General features: G+C 36.6%; 2 protein-coding genes across 5 annotated transcripts in view; one reads left to right on the top strand and one right to left on the bottom strand.

The window, feature by feature from the left end:
* Positions 1-23,010, top strand: part of LOC116846467 (MAM and LDL-receptor class A domain-containing protein 1-like) — a 181,671-nt gene that overhangs the window by 122,536 nt on the left and 36,125 nt on the right. The window lies entirely within an intron of this gene.
* On the bottom strand, positions 32-3,866 carry LOC116846468 (diacylglycerol kinase theta-like). The gene is made up of 6 exons (XM_032820309.1): positions 3,720-3,866; positions 3,252-3,555; positions 2,126-2,264; positions 1,734-1,893; positions 1,528-1,635; positions 32-472 (listed from the first exon to the last, which is right to left on the bottom strand). Exons 4-6 carry the CDS (start codon positions 1,815-1,817, stop codon positions 326-328), a joined length of 339 nt encoding a protein of 112 aa, XP_032676200.1. The 5' UTR covers positions 1,818-1,893; positions 2,126-2,264; positions 3,252-3,555; positions 3,720-3,866; the 3' UTR covers positions 32-325.

The raw sequence follows: 23,010 nt of genomic DNA, 5'->3' as shown, positions 1-23,010 counted from the left end.
AGATCTATTTTGCCTTTCTATTAATGTAAGAACAAACATTAAGAATCATTAATCGGGGATTTTTTTACGCTGTGTATATTACGTGTGCCCGTGTGATTTGAAAACCTTATCTACCTGTCACTCTCCCTGCTTTCTCTCGTCGAGTGGTTGTTCCTTCCCTTTATTTTTCCCTTGCGTTGTATGTGCCTGCCTTATGTTTAAGTTCGTGTATCGTAACCGCCGTCAGACGATTTCATCAATGCCGATTTTATTTTATTACTGCAGTGCCAAATCGATCGAGTCCTCTGTCTTGCGACTACGTGCTCGTGATCACGGCAACGTATTCTCATCCACTTTCACATAACATTTGTTCATTCACGCAGAAGATTTCCGCGACCGGTTCGTTCGGTGGTGCAGCCTGTAACGCCAACTGCATACTGGACTCTATATTATGTCGCTTCATTGTACCCTTAGTCTTCTTCAGCATCGTAGCCTAGGGAGGGAACGCACAAAGGAGTAGTCGATAAAAAATGTCACTGACAAAATAGAAAGTAGAAAGTAGAAATAGAAATTACGATCAACTCAAGATCAACGAATCATACACAGAAAAAGAAGGGAAAGAAGAAGAAGTAGAGAAGAGGAAGACGTTACTCCCGTAAAAGCTAAACACTACTATCCGGTAATAGAATGCGTCTAATCCACACATTACGACAAGCTCGAGCTAGCTGCGTTGGATCGAGGCGTCGACAAGGTATAAGTACGGAAGTCGATCGGTTTTACATGCACCAACGAGGAGGGATCAGATTTTTCTCTTTTTATCTCGTTTTCTATTTTTTTCTTTCTCTTTTTATGGATGTATCGCTCAGATACGGTACACGTTCATCACACCGAGGCTCCTGCTTTGCACGCGCGCGCGTGTGACGCCGCTCGAGCGCGCATCGAGGAACCTAGGCTGAGATCTCGTGCGCGCGCGCATCTTCAACGAGAGAGAGAGACTAAACACGATCGAGCGAGCGGTTGTAAGCTGTGGTATGGTTGGATTACTCGTCCGTGCTCTTGTCCCCCTCCCCATTAGCAGGTAGAATCGATAGTTCGATATTGCGACGCTTGATCTTACTTTTCTTCAACATGGTAGCCTGAAGTGAACAAAGGAATAAGGAAAATATTAGTCCAAATGCAATCAGGGGAAAGGAAAGCGTGCGCTGATGGGTATCAGCAATCAGGTTACGCTTTCTTACGGAGAATACGTAGAGCATTGATGTAATGTGAAACAAAAAAAGTACTACAAACTAATACATACGGATGCTCCTGTCAAAAGGTTACATGCTACAAAAAACGTTATGCCCCATCATTCTACGTAAACCCGAACAGTGAGAGAAAGGGTGCTATCACTTCTCCTTGATGTGTATATATATATACTCCACACAATATAGGGATTATCAAAACATATACTGATATTGATATATCGCAAACTATTTATGTTACATTCTGTCCGTTATTTTTGTGGAATTATGGGGTTTTTGGTGAGATTCTACGACGGGTTATTACCTTGAGTGCGGACTTCAAGACCACGATATCTCCTGGACTCTGCACCCACGGTTCACCGTCCACTTGTACAGGTATATCCGAGTTTAGATGGATTTTTTTGTGTCCGCCCTGTCGAACGAAATTCGCCAAGAGTAAAAAAATGTACTCATATATGGTTGCGTCGGATATTGTTTTCGGTGGGTGTTCGGGCTTAGTGAAATTCTTACTTGTGCTATCCTCATAGTCGTGCGTAAACCTGACTGTATCTGTCTAAGATGCATAACGCCCGTGACTCGGACAACATCTAGCATACCATTCTAGTGATTTGGCGTATAAAATTGATCTTCTTTAGTATCTGGTCCCCAGGGATTAGCACCAGAACCCCAACTAAGTTGTAACAAGAAAACGAAAAAAAACCTCGTTGAAAAAAACACATAAAATATACTTCTTCTATGACGCACAAGTATATTCTAATAATTATCTTAAAATTATCAGAATAATTATTCCTTCTAACTGTGGTAATTCAATCAATTTGTCGTTTACTTCTAACCAAATTTCTTTGTGTAAATCCTTGCACGGCTTGCGCTTGACCATTTTACGCAAACCCATCGTCACGTACCTTTATTCCGTAATCTGCTATTGAATTTGTTAGGGTTTTCTTCTTATTAAAGTCCAAACATAAATCTGCATCGACGCCAATGACAAAATAATTATTCATTACATAATTTGCGTGTTATCTTCGCTACTTGACCTTGCATCTGTAACATATAAATGGCATATAATTTTTTCAAGATTTCTGGTACCACTGCTGCGGGACCCTAGATTAATGATGTCAAAAGGGGAAAAACACCAAAAATTCTTATTATTTTCAATATACAAAGACATCTGTATGAAAGAACACTTCAGATTGCATATTTGTTAAATGCTGGGAAAACTATCCTTTTTTTGACAGTCAATAAATAGTTTTAAAATAAACGTAATACGCAAGAATTTTTAGAATGTATTTTCTCGCTTTAGATCATCGTCAATCCAGGGTTTCGCAAAAGTAAAACTAGATGTCTTAATAAAATTTGTTCATCTAAAAACACGACCATATCTATCGACAGACAATGTTTATAGTCCGATCGTGTACTTAAGGCTTCTTGTATCTCGCCGTCCATGTCAGATTTGTGACGTCAGAAACGAGGAATGACATGCTGACGAAAATTGTACCATTTCTGAATAAAGAAAAATATGGATGAAAGAGGATTTGGGATTGCTTGAGCATACTTGTAAAATTGTTCAAAAGGTATTTCTTTTCTTTGATGTCCTGTTCCTTGATGAGTCATATAATAAATGATGAAATGGAACACGTGAAATGATGAAATGACTGTATGTTGTTTGCATGCTTCATTTTCCTATTTATTATACGACTATTTACTGATCGTCAGGGGAAAGAGATAGTTTTCAGAAAATTATAAATGTGTATTCACGCGATCTCAAGTACTTTTTCGCACATTTATCTTTATTTAGAAATGACACGCGTAATTTTTGTCAGCGTGTCATTTCTCGTTTCGTATTACAAATCCAATATGGCCGCGGCGAAATACGAAGAGTCTTAAAATTGTTTTAATTCCATTCTCAGATGTTGTAAGAGCCATTTTATTAGCTACATAGCATCTGAAGATGAATTTAAATGTAAAACTGAACTATGAATATTATCCTACATCTTGATAATAAAATTATGTTAGAATCATATCGCTCACCAGTTGCATTAGCGACTGCTTGAGGGTTGCTGCCTACATCTTGTTCTTGCGGGTAAAGAACCACAGTCCATCTATCCAATATTATTTCTTCCGCGTCGATAACGTCTCGTAGTAAATTCAGCGGGTCCTCGTCTCCTGTGTAACCGGAACCCCAACATAACACACGAGCGAGATTGTTTCCTGTTCCCAGAGGCACGATAGCGCATTCGGGAGAAGAACACTCGCTATCTTGACCCACATTATTTAAACATTGTAACACCCAAACTATTGTTCCATCCCCGCTGCAGACCAGTATCTTGTAATTCTTTATGTGGTGAAAAACGTAAAGTTTGTAAGACATAGGAACGTATATTTTTCCCTCTAATTTGTATATTTTTCCTTCTAATTTGTTTTCGCACAATTTATATCGTGTCTTGAAATATATACAATTCGTTATTATGTTTAAAATATTTTAAGGTAAAACCTTACCCATTGAAAAGTCCACCGTTGACAAAATATTTTGATCACCCAACGGGAAATATTAACAATATACACACCTCGCGTCGCGGCATATGCGTCACTCGTCGGTCCGAGACGTAATGACTCACAAAGTACGCGACACGCGACCATATCAAGAGAAGGGCAAAGTCACTTCTTGTTGATCCCAACTGTCGTCGCCTATCTCTTTCGATTAAGTAGATAAAAAATCAAAACATTCAACGCTCACAAAATATTTCAAAACTTCAAGATGTTCTCAAAATGAAATTATCAAATTTTATTATCAAAACGCTTTGCCCGCAATAACTCATTTGTTTAACTTTGATACATCGACTAAGGAGCCGCTTACAAAACTTTGATGAAACAAGATATTTGTTTAAAGTAGAAGAAGAAGTAGAAGGGTAAGAAGTTTTTATTTATTGTAATCCCAGCAAGCACATAGAATGTTACATGAAACATACATGTTAGTTGTAATTTCTTACTCAACAAACAATATAACTGTTATATAATATATGTGTTATATAACATTTACATTGTTGAATAGAAAATTACAACTAACATGTACGTTACATGTAACATTGTGTTTGCTGGGAATATAATTTGTAAAAACAAGTATTGTAATATAAGTTATAAATAGTACAACGAAAAGGCTAAAGTAACGCGCGCGAAGCGCGCGCTATGTTGTATTCTAGTATTGTAAATAAAGGATGAAAGTATTAAGTGAACTATTGACTTAACGCTAAGATCAATCTTAACATCAAAAAAGTAATAAGAAATGACAGATTTAATATTACTAATTTTTGGACAGACGCACATACCGCGAGTTCGCCTAGGCGGGCGAGTAGTGTGTGTGTTTATACCCAATAACGGTGTGTGTGAAGCTGGTGTGTCACTTTGTGAAAACTGAGAAACTATTAAGAGTTCTGGCTTCCTTCTTGATAGTTCCAGAGTTCCTAATATATTAAACAAATAGTTCTGCACATTAAAGCAGAAAAATCAGTTCGGACAAACTGAGACGCCAGATTTACGTTGCGTCTCACTTTGTGCTGCACATGTTTCCTTGATATTTAATGCAAGATTTTAAAAGATTTAAAGTTTTACAAGAGTTCTAAAAAGAGTCCTAGCAACAAGCATAAGTTTTTCAATATTTAAATAATTTTTATATCGGAGAAAATATTTTTACAGAACCATACGTGAGATGCTGGTAGAAATTTTAGAGTTTTGGTTTATCTGAAATATTTTTCTCATAGTTCTGAGTATACTTAAAAGTTTTCCAAAGATTTCTAGGCACTGGCAATGTTGTACGATTTTTAAATAAATAAATGCTGTTCGCGGACTGCGTAATTCGATAGAATTACGAGAACTCTGAGATTTCGACCAATGTCTCATATCATTCTATCGGAATACGCCGTCCGCGGGCAGCATTTATTTATTTAAAAATCGTACAACATTGCCAGTGCCTAGAACTCTTTGGAAAACTTTTAAGTATGCTCAGAACTATGAGAAAAATATTTCAGATAAACCAGAACTCTGAAATTTCTACCAGCATCTCACGTATGGTGCTGTAAAAATATTTTCTTCGGTATAAAAATTATTTAAATATTGGAAAACTTATGTTTATTGCTAGAACTCTTTCTAGAACTCTTGTAGAATTTTAAATCTTTTAAAATCTTGCATTAAATATCAAGGAAACATGTGCAGGACAAAGTGAGACGTAGCTTGAACCTGGCGTCTCAGTTTGTCCGGACTGATTTTTTCTGCTTTAATATGCAGAATTATTTGTTTAATATATTAGGAACTCTGGAACTATCAAAAAGGAAACCAGAACTCTTAATAGTTTGTGAGTTTCCATATAGTGAGACGCCAGCTTCACACACACCATAAGACACACTAGGCGAAACCTGTGTGTCGCATGCACGCCAAGCAGTAGAAGGTCCAACAAGTTACCATGGACCTCATAGGGCCGCTACCGAGATCGATAAACGGTAATACATGGATTTTGACAATGCAAGATTTTTTTTCAAAGTGGCTTGAAATGCGTCCGCTTCGAAAAGCCACTGCGAGCGCGGTCACTCAGGTCCTCACCGAACATATTATATGTAGACATGGGTGCCCTCAAACGATAATTTCGGATAATGGGACTCAACTGACATCCCGACAACTTACAAGCACCCTGGAATCTTTCGGGATTCACCACTGAACCACACCAGTACGCGTCCTACACTGCAAGCCGGTTGAAAGAACCAATAGTAAAGACAATAATATCTCAATACGTCGGAAGGAACCAGCGAAAATGGGACGCACATTTAACGGAACTACAATTTGCGTACACGGCTATACAAGAGTATTCATCGGGGGAGTATACAACGGGGTATTCATCCACGTATTTGATATATGGTCGCGAAATAAATACGCATCCGGAAAACACAGGAAAGCAGCGGAAACGACAAACCGGATTCGACATCTGAAGGAAGCATACGAGGTTGTCAAAATTAACATGACAAGAGCATTCCAGCGCCAGGAGAAATATTATAATCTCCGGCGGCGCGAGTAAAAACCGAAAATTGGCGAGAAAGTATGGAAAAAGGAATATCCTTTATCCAACAAAGCTAAAGCATTCAATGCAAAGCCAAAATACATAGGACCGCTGGAAGTAAAGAACGTAATATCTCCAATAATTGTACACCTGGAAAATAAACATGGCAAATGGTATAGGAATATACACGTATAGGATTTAAAGCCGACAAACAATAATAACAACGGAGAAAAGTACGAGGAAACCTAGCAGGGAAATGAAGTATAAAAGACGAGCACTGAGAGATCGGGAACACTCTTTTTTCTACTGTCCCGAACAGAGAGGAATTTTGATAATGGCAAAGACAAAAAGCAATTGGTACGAAGTGCCAGGAGCCGAGGTCCTCTGGTCGGAACTCGCGCTTTCCTCAGATGACGAAGAAACAGTGGCAGCAACACCGCCACCGACACCGTCGGCTTCGATCCAACCGCCGACACTGCCAGCTATACCACCGTTGCCGAGAACCAGGATGCCGAATAGGCTAGTTCTGTTACAGGGAACACACATCCAACGTTCCGACGCCGAGCAGCGTCGGAAAGCGATAATGCTTACGGCAAAGAAATTTGATAAGATACGGCTCCGCTGCCCCCACCATCTAGGCGCCGAGGACGTGTCATTGGCACATTGAGGGTTGGCCAAGAATCATCGACCAGGAGATCGCCAGCTACATCACCAGCGACGTCACCAGCGATACCGTCACCACCAGCAACGCCGGGCGCACCACACAACCAACCGACCGCAGGACATCGATTGCACATCGACCGGAACCGCTTCGTGCAATCGGCCCGTCCTTACCACCGCCAGTCCGTGTGGAGGTACAACCGGGTCTAATAGCCGAAATACCGCATTTCGCTGTTCACGTGTCCAGACGCTACCGACTGCGACTTCCACAAGGCCGATGGATGCTGCGATTCATCAACAACGGACAGTTAAGATCGAGTCAACGGCTACCGGATCAGCCCTCCCTGACCGGGGGGGTGATGTAATGATGCCTTACACGCATCGTTATTAACAATCCGACAAAACACCCGTCGGGCTGCAAACGGCGCTACGCGCCACACAAAGGCCGCTAGGTCAAAATCAAATATAAACAATTACCGCGCCTATCACGCGTCTAAACAATAACACAGCGTGCGCGATGTCAACAACGATTGGCAGATGGAAAAGATTAATTATATAAACCGTGGCCGAGAAATAAGCGGGACCAGACAGGAGATTGTGTGTTCGTTATCTCCGTCGAGTGCTCTTGACACTGACTTCGCCTTCCTATCTGATTCCAACGACGAGCCAATGAGTTCGTGTGTTTGCAAATCCTGCGCAGCATTTTTGGTACCGATCGTATCCTTTCTCGACTTGCAAGTACACTTGCTAGTATGTTCGCTGCGCTCGATCGAACGTTGTCGATACTTGCACATATTGCGTCAGCTATAAGCGAGTCGCTCGATATACAGTGATGGGAGAAAGTTCCGTAACAGTCAAATATCTTGGAAAATAATGATTATGGAAGAAAATGTTCAATACAAAAGTTTTAGTATATCAAGTGGTCTATTATATGGTTATATTGAAATGACCTTCATGTGACCTTGAAGGACACCGTGAAGGTCAACTTTGAAATCTTAAATGGAAACTCCTATTTTCTATTACATATTCTTAAAGCTAGTGTCAAGACGTTTCCGAAATACTGGTTACAAATGCTTTTTGCTTAAAATCTTCCTGAGTTATAAACCTTCAAGTTTCAAGTATTGCCGGCGCGTTATCTAAGGTGTACCGCATGGAGGTGGCACGGTCGGATATCCACCTCTTCGAGATGCTTGATCAAAGTGAGTCCTGTGTGTGCGCGCGCGCGCGCGCGTGTATGTGTGTGTTTGTATGTGAATACAGTCAGAGATAAGGACCCCGATGTTCGTCAGTCCCCCGGTATTTTACGACTCCAAACCCTCTCTGCTGTGTATGTGTGTGTGTGTGTGCGTACGTGTTAGACGTAATTAAAAAATTAATGAATTAAATGTTCAAATTGTTGTCTGTTTACTGCTTGACAGTGTGCCGACCGGATGTAGATACTTTGCAGTACATTTTCTAACATTTCCTGTCCAATTGTATTTGAAACATTCTTGCTCGTAATTCATTAATGGTTGCCGGTTTTGTTTCGTATACTTTGCTCTTCAAAAAAAAATATCCCCAATAAAAATAGTTGAGTGGGGTTAGATCTGGTGATCTAGGTGGCCACTCCATTTGACCTCTTCTAATAAACCATTTATTGGGAAATGTTTTATTGAGAAAGTTACGAGTCATTATGGCAAAATGAGCTGGGCTCCATCCTGCTGGAACGAAACATTTTCAAAAGCATTTCCTGTAATGTTTTGAATACATGGCACGACTTCGGTTCTTTGTAAGTGCACGTAATTGTGTGCATTTATATTCCCTTCGATAAAAAACGGATCTACAATACGATGACCTATTATTCCAGCCCAAACATTTAGTTTTTGGAGATATTGAGTGTGACAATCTCTCATCCAATGGGGATTATTGTCAGTCCAATATTTTAAATTTTGACGATTGACAGATCCGTTCAAGTCAAAGGTAGCTTCGTCAGAGAAACAAATCCAATGAAAAAATTGATGTTTTCAATCATATCGCCTCATCATTTCCTCCCAGAATTCAATTCTTCTGTCGAAATCATCTTCAGACAGTTCCTGAACGAATCTCATTTTATACGGGTAATCATATTTTTTCAAAATTTTCACGATCGATCTTCGGCTTATATTGCATTCCTGACTTATTTTCGAAGGAGGCTTATGATGATTTTCGGTAACACTTTGTAGAACTTCTAAAGCTGCATCATCGTTAGTTGCTATTTTAGGTCTCCCAGACCTTTTTTCATCTGCAACTGAACCCGTTCTTTCGAATCGCGAAACTGCCCGATAGACAGTAACTTTAGAAATTGGATCGCGGTTAGGATATGTGTCATTAAACAGATTCGCGACGTCTTGGTGAGATCTCATTTTATCATTATACCCCCGCATTATAAGAATAGTAATTCTCTCTGTTAGTTAGATGCATTTTTAATTATACGAATACGCCAAGAAGGACGATGTGCGAAGTCGCGCTTCGCTTTCGCAAGGCGCCCGAAAATCGCAGTGCCTGTCGCGCGCTTTCGCGCCGATACCGGGTCGGCAGCGGTGCGGCGGGTAACAAGCGGCAGCGAGACCAACCGTCCCAACAGGATCGCGGAAAATTCTGTCACTGCGAGTACACGTGATATTTGAAGAGCGAAGTATACGAAACAAAACCGGCAACCATTAATGAATTACGAGCAAGAATATTAGACGTTTCAAATATAAATGGACAGGAAATGCTAGAAAATGTACTGCAAAGTATTTATATCCGGTTGGCACACTGTCAAGCAGTAAACGGACAACAATTTGAACATTTAATTCATTAGTTTTTTAATTACGTCTAACACGTACGCACACACACACACACACACACACACACACACACACAGAAGAGAGGGTTTGGAGTCGTAAAATACCGGGGGACTGACGAACATCGGGGTCCTTATCTCTGACTGTATTCACACACACACACACACACACACACACACACACACACACACGCACGCACGCACGCACGCACGCACGCACGCACGCACGCACGCACGCACGCACGCACGCACGCGCGCACGCGCGCGCACACACAGGACTCACTTTGATCAAGCATCTCGAAGAGGTGGATATCCGACCGTGCCACCTCCACGCGGTACACCTTAGATAACGCGCCGGCTATACTTGAAACTTGAAGGTTTATAACTCAGGAAGATTTCAAGCAAAAAGCATTTGTAACCAGTATTTCGGGAACGTCTTGACACTAGCTTTAAGAATATGTAATAGAAAATAGGAGTTTCCATTTAAGATTTCAAAGTTGACCTTCACGGTGTCCTTCAAGGTCACATGAAGGTCATTTCAATATAACCATATAATAGACCACTTGATATACTAAAACTTTTGTATTGAACATTTTCTTCCATAATCATTATTTTCCAAGATATTTGACTGTTACGGAACTTTCTCCCATCACTGTGTAGCGCCGTATGCTACGACACGATCGTACCGCCGTTACCGCCGGGTCCCAGCGGCCATCGAAATTCCAGCGCCTCGATTCGCAAACGTCGCCCTACTTATCGAGACAGTTTTTCGCGATACTCGGTGTTCACGCTATACGATTCGCCTACCGAAACGCGAGACTCGTTCGACCGAGATAGCGACCCGATTACTGGCGCCGTCTTACACGCAACTTATCGACTGTTATTCTGTATCAAAGGATCTTAGTAAACTTTTGTTATTTATTTTTATTAATTGCTTGTGTCAGACAATTATTGAAGTCGGACTTCGACGAGCGAAACTCTTGGCGATCTATCAAACAACCGACACGCGGAGTTCGGCTGTTACACAACAAGAAGAATCTTGGTTACCTGAATATGAAGCAGAGTTGCACAGAATGGTATCTTGTAAAAGTCCGTCTTTAAATTTGAGTTTAAACGAACCTACTTTTGATTCTTCATCTACACCGAGTCAGCCAAGGGTTTCATTGCCAACATCAAATATATCACATATTAAAAAGCAAACATACAATGAAGTGTATCAGAATCGCTTCGTTACTGCAAGCAGATTCTATATGTCGGCTCGGCTTCGCACGAAGTCCGGTGACGTGAGAAATGGGAGATGAGATGGTGCAATGAAAGATTAACTCACATCAGAATCCTCGGTTGAACGAAACTTTATTTTAGTAACGCGTTTGATCAGTGTTCTAGTTGATCTCCGAGCTCGACTTATTCGCTCCGCACACCGAAAATCTTCTAAGAGTCTGTCGGCGGATCACACTAATCGCGACGGAAATCTTGTGGAATCTCTTACAGAGACTCATCCGCAGTAGATCTTACCGCGGACGACGGAAATCTTCATGCGCGGTGACCTCGGACTCTGAATCGCGTACGGTTGTCGATGGAAATTAGGCACAACAAAATACACAGATACACTGAAACAGTTATTGAATAGGAGAAAGCCGCGAACGGTAGGAAAGCCGACTCCTGACATGAATTTCGGCTTGAGCGGGTCGTGACTTAGGCAACGAGCGCAACTCGTCGCGCGAGAGAGCACAGGTTGAGACGGCGAGAGCTTCACGAACGGCGAGGCCGAATTCAACGTTCAATCGAGAGAGCTCGTTACGTGACGAAAAGAGATCGATAGCCGGCCATTCTTCCAGCTGGGAACTCAGACTGTCGATGACGATACGTTCACGAAAAGAGACCGAAGCTCAGAAAAGTCCGTGTTAGATCTATCTCTTTCGAACGAGAAGCATGAGAGAATCGCCCGACAAAGAGAACACTGAACTTGAAAGACTGCCTAATTGCTCGGGGACCACGTTGGCTCTAGAAAAATCGGTGCCGAAAATCCGTGATTAAGTGCCCGTAGCTGCCACGAACGGCTGCTGATATTCCCGTTTTCGCTGTGCTCTGTCGCGCGCGGATTGGCTGCGAGATGAACGTTAGATCTTCGCATTCCTTTATTTCCTTAAAAGGAAATAAAGTGAGTAGACGCGAGGATCCGCGGCGCGTGCCGGCCGATGATTCGTGGAATCGTTGTTTTACCGTGGTTGCTATGACAACGCCAAAGCTTAACTCGACGTGTCGAGCTAATAACCCGGCACGCGCCACGGACACGCTTGTTCACGTGTCCTTGCTCGAGATCAACAAACAAACTCGCGAATAAGTATGCTCGAGTCTCGAACAATGAAGAAACGTGAATAAATTTTCGTGTACCTTGGGACGCCTTGGAGTCCACTATACTTAATGAATTAGAAATAGCAAATATGCAATACATACTGTTGTAAATCGTACAATTTCTGAAATGAGAAATTTAAGTGAATTTATTCCGTCCAAAGTTTTCAAAATAGTAGCTAAGAAGATTGTAGATAAATATCCGCAAACATTCAAAGATATGGACGAAGATGGTAAAACTTTTGGAGATGGGATTCATACAATTTTTAGTAATTATACGATATTTTTAAAACTTTGTGATGGAAATACTTATCTTAATAGGCCACATATGAAGAGATCTCTAAGTCGAACTTTAAATATATCTTTAAAGAAACAACGAAAAGTTTTATCTACTAAAGCTGGATGTAGCAATTGGCAATCGGAACAATATATTGACTCAGAAATCAAACATACAATTGAAGACAAGGTTGAATTTTTACGTCGAGTAGTTCTATAGGGTTCTCCAACCCTCAACAATCAATACCGAACAAGATCAAATTTCTTCATATCTGGGAGTAACATATCCTGCACAAAGTTTATTCCTAATAATGTTCATAAATCGTCAACAATTCAAGAAATAAAAATTTCATAACCAATATTTTTACGAAAAAGATATATGTTCTGGCATTACGAAGAATTAGTGGGACATTCTATAAATATTTTAAAAGAACAAATGTTAGAAAAAGAAGGAAAAATATTGTCTTACGAACATTTTAAGATATTATTGATTCAACTGATTTAGTAGAGCTGAAATCAATGAAAATAATTACCAGGTATGTAAATATGAAACCGGAATTTTTGTATAGAAAATACACGTTTATTGTATGAAAATGATAAAAAAATATTTTATTCAAAGTATTGATATACATTTAGCTATACTATACATAAGCTATACATCTGTTTTTCCCATCTGTCTGACAATTTGTGGATGCCAAAAAAACTGTTGCTCTTTTGAGGCAAACCAGTCATCGAGTCATTTTCGTACATTTTCGTAAGAAGTGAAGCGCTGCTTAGCAAATGTGTGTCCCATCGATGCAAATAAATAGTAATCCGACGGAGCCAAGTCTGGTGAGTAAGCCGCATGCGAAAGTATTTCCCAACTAAACGCCTCAATTGTTTCCTTGACCAGTTTTGCTGTGTATGATGGTGCATTATCATGAAGCAAAATCACTTTGTGTTGCCTTTTTTTATATTCTGGTCGTTTTTCACGCAAAGCTTGATTCAAATCGATCATTTGTTGTCGGTAGCGTTCAGTATTAACGGTTTGGCCAGGTTTTAGCAGCTCTTAATAGATCACACCCTTCTGATCCCACCAAACACAGAGCATTGTCTTCCGTCCATAGCGATTTGGCCTTGCAGTCGATGTCGATGGTTCGCCTGGAGTTACCCATGATCTTTTACGCTTAGGATTCTCAAAATATATCCACTTTTCATCGCCAGTCACAATTCGATGGAGAAATGACTTTCTTTTGTACCTGGCGAGCAGCATTTCGCAAGTGGTTTTTCGGTTTTCCTGCTGTCTTTCATTCAGTTCATGTGGAACCCATTTTCCCATCTTCTGGATCTTTCCCATGGCTTTCAAACGTATGGAGACGGCTTCTCGTGTCACATTTAATTGATCCGCGAGTTGTTGTTGCGTTTGAGTGTCATTCTCATTCAACAAAGCTTGCAATTTGCTGTCTTCAAACTTTTTCGGTGGTCTTCCACGTTCTTCGTTTCTCACGTCAAAATCGCCACTTTTGAATTTTTTAAACCACTCAAAGCACTGTGATTTACCAAAAGCATGCTCACCGTAAGCTCCGACAAGCATTCGATGCGATTCTGCAGCAGTTTTCTTCAAATGGTAACAGAAAATCAATGCTGTCCGCAAATCGTAATTTCCAGGCACAAAATTCGACATGTTCAACGCTATTACAAACTATGCTGTTGTATGAAACTTGTATTGTTGTGAGTTGAAAATCTTTGTCAGAGATGTCAACAAGGAAATGGCGCCAATGACGCGGTTTGATGGTAACTACATTCACAGCTAGGGCCATCTATGGGCAAATTCCGGTTTCATATTTACAGACCTGGTATGAGATATTTTAAGAAAGACTCTAACGTACTACTTAAAGCATATCCTGTAAATCGTTAAAATTAAATTTTTTTTATGTATGTTAAGGAGATGATAAAATCGTGGGATCAATAACGAACTTCAAAAAAATTGATAAGTCGATCGTCATTAATTAATCACGTTATATTTTTCGCATTTCTTATATAATATATACCCAGCGAACACAATAATATAACAGTTACATCGTCGTAATATAACGGAATGTAACGTTCAATATAATATGTTTGTTACATGTAACATATAAGTTAGTTTGTAATTTCCCACTCAAACAATATTGCAGCTATGTAACAGAAATATAACGTGTAACTAAAATATTATATAGCTATAATATATATTGCTGAAATGTTATATAGTTGGAATATGAATTATTATTTTCCAGTAATCATAAATATTTAATTGTACGCAGAGATTATAAACTATTACTCAAATATTAATTAATTTGTAAAAGTATGTTCCTTAAAATATTATAATTATATATTTCGTATAAAATATATTTTTAGTAAAGATAATAACATAAAAATATCTTGTTATTCTAAATTAATTAGTTCTCAAATAACACAAGATATTCCAGAATTATCCTAGAGTTATTTTGGACAGCTAGTATCCTAGAATCTCCTCAGACATTTTATGCTATTGAAGCTATTTTCATTTATTTATTTCCATTTTTCTGTACATATTCAAATGGAAGGGATTACTGTGGTAACATTAATTTCCACTAATCAAAAAGTGTACCACTTCACTTTATTATAAAAGTGGACTCCATAGTATAAGTTGTGCCATCTTGTGATCATCGTTCTTATATATATTAATGCATCATATTTTACGTACGAGAAAGACACGAGAAAATGGAATTTAGTGACCGATCCGATCCTTAGATATAAGAATGCTATATAACATAGATGTAATGCAAATGAACGCTTGTTATATAACTTGTTTTAGTCATGTTCGTGTTATACAACTATAATTTGTAAATAGTAGAGAATTATAACAGTTCTAAAACACAGTTAGATTGCAGTTATAAAAGAAAATTATACAACTTTAACATTAATAACGTATAAATCCGTTATATTACGTGTTACTTCTATGTTATATAATAGTTATATTCTGTGTTTACTGGGTATATGTCTTACATAAATATGTTATTTTATTTTATTATATTTTACGTGAAACCTAATCATGCATATATAAAAATCTATCTACAAATTTTTTAGATATTTTTAAGCTTCTAAATTTAGATGGAAAGATGAAACAATGTTATTTGACATTTTCTCGAGCGTAGCAAACGTTAGTCTGTACAAATATGTTTAGTCAGTACAAATTGCAGAACTTTTATATCAGGTAAATTTGAAATGTTAACTTTGAAATGTTTTTTCATTTTAGTCATATATTAAACAATGTTCGAATTCATTACATACGTACTCTACTTATATAACAACATTTGTAATTATGTTTCAACATAAATTCGGTAAAGATTTCAATTCCAGCATCCCTTTAACTCACATCAAAGACCTTTAAAAATTAAACTAAAATTTATCTACTTTATAGGAAGGACTTTACATCTATGAAAGATTTAAATGCACTTATTCCTGCACCATGTAATGTTATTATAGGTATGACTTTTTATATTATATTTATTCTAGATGAAAGATTTCTGCAATGTTTATATTTTATTACAGATGATGCGGCATGTCCCATATTTTATTTATTCATAGAACGATTACAGGTTGAAAGAACACATGACTTTTATGAAGTTTTCGAAATATTGATGTGTTCGTATTTCATTTTTAATATGTGATATCCTACAAACTGCGCATGTACTCTAGAATTTCTACCGAAATATTTTTTAAATATTCATTCATCCCCTGTGGTACAAAATCTCGTAGCGTATCAAATATAAGGTACTTTCACTTTTCAATAAACTAAGAGATATCAAAAATGTAGACAAAGAAAATGTTAAGTAAGATTTATTCATTCAAAATAATATATATTTTATATTGTTCTATTATATACTTTATATTGTTTGCATATGAGATATAATAATTTATCAGTAAATATAATAGATATAAAACCTAATTTACATAAAAAAAGATATATTATATAATATATAGTATATTTTGTTGTGTTATATATATATATATATATATATATATATGTAATAAACTATTTTGTCTTTATATTCCTGTATATAATATGCACGGAATAATTGTATAACAATAGTACAATTATCTTAATAAGATAATTAATTAGGTTAATACATTGAGAAAAAATAGTGAAAACAACGAAATTTTGTTTAGATAAACAAGTTTATTTCTTTTTAACAAATATTATATCAATTAATTTGATATAAATTATTATTGTGCCAAAGCATTTATCCGCTAAGTGCGATATTTGATACAAAAATTACATTTGCTTAACGCCGATTTTGTGGATCCAACAACTTTTTTTTTTCCATATAATTGTGTTACGAAAATATTTATATAGATTATAGTACAAATATGCAAAAATGCAAATATAATTAAAAACAGATTATAATTATAATACAACATTTAAAATAATATTATATCGTATTATTAGCTCTTATGTTAATTAAGCGATCATAAGTTTATAATATCAACTTCTGTTTCTATGCGTTCGCGTTGTATTCTTTTGATTATTTTCAAATAAGTAATTATTTGTTTTTATATATATCTACAAATGTGTACACATGTATATGTACTAATAAATTTGCAATCTACTTAAATAGGCATAGGATGTATACAATAGCGGTGTCATGACAATCAAATGTTTTTCAATTTTATAAAATTGAGTGAAAGTTAAATAAATTGTGTGATAATTATATATTGTGAAAATTATACATAAATTTTTTTCAATGTTTACAATGGTTATATTAATTTTATTCAATATTTTGACTATGTATATATACAGAAATAGAAATATTATATTGTGATAATACACGTTATCATTATGGTACAATTTATACAGATTTTAGTGTACACAGAAAAAAGAACATTTTTGTCTAAAAAATATTCTTATTTTTGTAATGTAAATTTTAACATCTTTATAATTTTAAATTTTTATATACAGTTATACAGAATACAGTTATACAGAATGATAGTAACTTATGACAGAAATTCACACAAAGTTAGTGGATATCCTATATAACGCTATGTAACCTTATTTTAAAAATTACGTTACAAAAATAAAGATATTTTTAAAACAGGAATGTTTGTCGTGTAAATTGTGAAGTTTATAACTCAAAAACGTTATATTATACACGTAAAAAAATATAACGAAACGGATTCGTAAATTTACAGTTTCCAAATGTAAATTTTACGTTATAATTTATATTAATACAAATATAGGAAATATTATTACATAAACATGTTTGTATATGTACCTATTTTTGTAATTTTAACAATTTAAAATATAATACAAATAAAAAATATATTTTTATATAAACGTTTTTATAAATTTATGTTGAATTGTAAATTTATTAAAACAGTTAGTTTCATTACCGCATAAGATAATTTTTTACATAGGTACAGGTAATTTACATACATATGTAAATTTACACCTATGATAGTTGGTTCCAAAATTACCCACTATAGTTGTAATTTTACATCAAATTTTTTTACAGTGTACTAGCGTTACTAAACATATTAGGATAAATATAACTCATACTAACTATATCGGTAAAATCGTCTCCTAAGTAGTGGACCAGTTATATATCCAACATTGATGCGACATTGGCATCAATGTTGGTGTCAGTGCTTGCGCCAGTGTTTAACAAGTACGGCAAGACTACTGTATCGAATTTATACTGGCATAACACTGGCGGCCAGTACTGGTACAATTGTAATCGGTACTGTCCTAATGTTGGACCGCTTTAACATTTCTACGTGGGTTATGGTTGCCGAGAAATAAGCAAAAAATATAAGCGGCAACGGAAAAGATTGTCGACGACGTCGAAATATATGTGCGTTTTTAAGCCTTACTTATCGATCTGGTATTAATGGTATTATTATAAAAAAAAATTCCAATTGTGGACAATAAAAATATAATCTATCGGTTTCCTAGAACGCACGCAATAACGCGGAGTCTATTTCGCGCACGCTAGCGTTTTTTCCTTTCGTTTTCGATGGTCCTGACGGCTAAACCGATCGTAGTAACCATAAATATGAAAATCTATATTTAACTCTCCGTTAAATAGTATATATAATCGCAATATCCGATAGATATACGTTCAGATTACAACGTATCGCCGTTACTATACAGTTAAAGTTTCTTTATCCATACTAATACTTGTCAATTTGTTCTTCTGTATTTTTATGTACTTTAATATAATATACTTTAATAGTAACTGATCATTAGCCAAGTGCTCATGAAAGAAAAATTGTTTCAAGAAACAAAGGAAAATAATGAGAAAATTAATGTATTTTTGAGATACATAATATATGATTGCGACCATTCATGCGTGAAAAATGTTGCGATTAACGGAAGGTTAAAAAATCTTAAATTTAATGTTTTATATAATATTTCAGTATTAATTTGTTATTACAGCCTGAAATATTAAATAATATCATCCAGGAAACTGTCACTGCTATTCTAGGCAGTGGCAGAAGTAAAGGCAGATACGAAGAAAAAGTCAGAGGAAGAGAAAGGGACAGAGATGAAGGAAGAGGAAGAGGCAGTAGTGAAAGGAAAGGAATAGGGAGAAGAGTGCGCGTCGTGGGGAAGAGGGTCTATGAAATAAATATTTATTATTATTCAAGATAAATAAAATATATGTGCATCGTGCTCCTATTTTAAATAAAATATGTAATGTGTTGTATACATAAATTTTATATCCTAGATAATATTTATAAAATATTTTAGAAATATAGATACTAAATATTTTATAAATATTCAAATGTCCGAGGTATAAAAAGGATTATAATAAATATTTAAAAATATTTATGAAAAACATTTTTCATAAATACTTTTATGAAAAAGTTTATAATTTATGGAAGATTTATGATAAATATTTTTCATAAATATTTTTAAATATTTATCATAATGTTTTTTATACCTGAAAATCTCGGACATTAGATTTATTTATAAATTATTTAATATCTATATTTCTAAAATACTTTGCAAGTATTGTGTGTTGTCTAGGATATCTATTTATTATTTCATATTGCCCGGTTTTTAAATCCTTTTTTTTCCAAATTACGCAGAACGCAGCGCGTGAAAAACGAGACTGATGAGAGATCATCTAGCTTTGCAATAAGATCGCCGCTAGCTTGCTTTGTTCCTACGTCCCGCGGCCGCTCATTAGTGGTGAGATAAGAACGGAGCGATTGGACCGGATTGAACGGAGCGGAGGATCTGTCCTTTCCTAATTTACTATCATTGTATAGAAGTATAACGGACACGACGATTGTGGACATTGGCTTACAAGGAGACTGTCCCAACTCGTCGCGTTAGATTTGGCTAATTTTTATATATATGTAGTAATCCCGTTCCTTTAAACACAGTTCATATAACTCTTGCCAATGAACACTAGTTAACGAGAAATCGGTGTTGAAAGTTTTCCGTGCTACTACCCGACAAAAACGTATGTTGTATCCACGTTGAATCCACATAATTTACATAGAATACGTGGATGGACATTTATCCACGAAATATCGATATAGATGCAACGTTGATTTGTTCTCGATAAATCGAGGTATCTCATCTTCGAAATATCCACGTAGATTTCACGTTCATCATATCCCGACAAAAACAAATACGTTATATCCACATCGAATCAACGTAATTTACATGAACTACGTTGATATCCACGAAATACTGATATAGATGCAACATTCCTTTGTCCTCGATAAATCGAGGTATTTTATTTTCGAAATATCAACGTAGATTTCACGTTTACTATATCCCGATAAAAATAGATACGTTGTATCCACGTCGAATCCACGTAATTTATGTGAACTATGTTGACATATCCACGAAATATCGATATAAATGCAACGTTTATTTATCCTCGATAAATCGAGGTATTTAATCTTCAATGTAAATTTCATGTTAGCCACATCCCCAAGTAGAACAAACGAACGCAATGACGCCAAAATGAGTAGAAAAATGATCGAATTGTAGTTGAAAAGTGAATTTTTCAATCATTTTCTCATTTTGACATTATTTTGACGTCAACGTGATTTGATGTTCGATCTGGGCAGTACAACTTTTATTATAATAAAAGAGCATCTCAATTGCGCAAGTTGCAATTGACTGCAACTACGGATTATATTGGCTACAGATAATAATGATTTATTACACTATAGATTTAATAATTCATCAAATTATGCTATGCCCATCCACGTAGTCCACGTAAATTACATAAATTCGACGTGTATATAACGTAATAAAAAAAACTTTACTATACAAATTTTAAGACCGAAATGGAATGTGCGGTGTTTCGTAGACCTCACTTTACTAGTTAAGGTTTAAATTAACAATAAAAGTACGAAAAATATAATTTTTATTAAAATAAAATCATATTATAAAAAAAATTATATTACTGCGTTAATTGTAACATATATAGTAAGTGTCGCCCGAGAGGGCCGGCGAGCGCGCTTGCTGACGAGCAGTATGTGTGTATGAGTGTGTATGCAACTGAACGTGATACACGGTTTCCAAATGTTCACCATTTTTTCATAGTACACGTATATTCTATAAAGTACATACATTGTTAATCTTCAAAGATGTAGGATAAAGCTCCGCCATAATTGCATAAAAATGCATCAATACACTACAGAAATGGATATTTCTGCTTAAACAAAAATTCCGCAAAGTAACTGATATAATGGTGTTGTCACATATGTTGTCAAGGACATGTCCCTGAGAAATGTTCTGAAGGTTTTAGGTGGCGGTCTCTCTTTATTCAAAAATTATGAACAAAAGAAGTTGACTATTTGGGGTGTAGTTTACAATATACTTCCATATATATGGAAATATGGTGAACAGTACACGTATATGCGCGGAGGAGACGCGGAGCCCTCCTCCCCAAAAAATCCTAACCTAACATAACTTATCTAATGCAATATTCTAAACCGTACATGATGAGTTTGATTAGGGTTAGTTTTTTGGGGAGGGGTGCAGGCGGAGAGGCTCTGCCTCTCCCCCGCGCATACACGTATATGTGCATGTAGTAAGATGTCTGTGTATAATATATACCCAGCAACAATTTGGTACCAAATTGTCGCCAAATTGACACCAAATATGGCCAAAACTTAACGGCAAATCCGATGCCATTTGCGTCCGCAATATGCTTGGGTTTTGTTAGCAAAGCTTGGTGACAAAATCTGACGCCAAATTGTCGCCAAATTGACACCAAATATGGCCAAAACTTAACGGCAAATCCGATGCCATTTGCGTCCGCAATATGCTTGGGTTTTGTTAGCAAAGCTTGGTGACAAAATCTGACGCCAAATTGTCGCCAAATTGACACCAAATATGGCCAAAACTTAACGGCAAATCCGATGCCATTTGCGTCCGCAATATGCTTGGGTTTTGTTAGCAAAGCTTGGTGACAAAATCTGACGCCAAATTGTCGCCAAATTGACACCAAATATGGCCAAAACTTAACGGCAAATCCGATGCCATTTGCGTCCGCAATATGCTTGGGTTTTGTTAGCAAAGCTTGGTGACAAAATCTGACGCCAAATTGTCGCCAAATTGACACCAAATATGGCCAAAACTTAACGGCAAATCCGATGCCATTTGCGTCCGCAATATGCTTGGGTTTTGTTAGCAAAGCTTGGTGACAAAATCTGACGCCAAATTGTCGCCAAATACAAAGTTTGGCGCCAAACTGCGCTACACAAACCTTGGTCGGTATTTGGCGTCAATTTGCCAACAATCTTTGATTTAGCAGATATTGTGTCCAATTTGATGACATTTTGGCAGCAAAATTTGTAGTCAAGTGTTGGGCAAAATTTGCTCGAGCAGATTTGGCTATTTGGGTACGTACATACAATCGGAAAACTACAGTTCAAATAGTCAACTTCTTTTGTTCATAACTTTTTAATAAAGAGAGACTGCCACCTAAAACCTTTAGAACGTTACTTAGGAGGATTACCTTTATCACATATGTGAAAGTCAAGGTCATCAGCGAGATGTCCCTTAATATGCATAATTACCAACACATTTTATTAATGTAGAAAACATTACAGTTACATTGCAGATCGCAGGTACGTTACGCATCGTTCTCTGATTGTTTTACAGCAGGTTTACAAATCTTTAAAACCGTTTTTTCTTTGTATACCAAAGGAATATACTCCATAGAAGAATCTTCCTTTTCGTAATCGTAACTTTCAGTTTCGTTCGTATACTATTAATAAGAAAATTACATGTTCCAGATTTATAAAATTTAATAAAATATTTGTACAAACTTATAAACATACTTCCTCATAATTTTCATCTTCCATAATTTTGTTGAACGCAATCAGATTTTCTTCCACGACAATTTGTCTATCCAACACCATGTTTGAAATGCTCTTCAAAAGTTCGTCTTTGATACCGGGAAAAAAGTTCTTACATAATTATATGAAATTATATTACATAATGTTACATCATAGATTTGAGGCTTTCACGGCCATTGATACAATGTCTAGGTATAGCTTCCGGAATGGAGCCGTGTCTTGAATCAGCGATATGCCGACGTTTCGCAAACGTTGCAGTTTGCATCATCAGAGCTGAGAACTCTGATACTGAGCTCCCTTGGGTAAAGGTAGTCCTTATA

The sequence above is a fragment of the Odontomachus brunneus genome, unplaced genomic scaffold (genome assembly GCF_010583005.1).
Source record: "Odontomachus brunneus isolate Ranch 3 - 2012 unplaced genomic scaffold, Obru_v1 Obru_scaffold_064, whole genome shotgun sequence".
Taxonomy (NCBI): Eukaryota; Metazoa; Arthropoda; class Insecta; order Hymenoptera; family Formicidae; genus Odontomachus; species Odontomachus brunneus.
This window is presented reverse-complemented; position numbering and strand designations above follow the sequence as displayed.

What these genes read in the sequence shown, in the direction of transcription:
- LOC116846468 (XM_032820309.1), bottom strand. Translation starts at nt 1,817, where the DNA reads ATGCTAGATGTTGTCCGAGTCACGGGCGTTATGCATCTTAGACAGATA. An exon ending in CGACTATGAGGATAGCACAA is followed by an intron (nt 1,636 to 1,733) that starts GTAAGAATTTCA and finishes TTCGTTCGACAG; the next exon opens with GGCGGACACAAAAAAATCCA. An exon ending in TCTTGAAGTCCGCACTCAAG is followed by an intron (nt 473 to 1,527) that starts GTAATAACCCGT and finishes TTCCCTCCCTAG; the next exon opens with GCTACGATGCTGAAGAAGAC.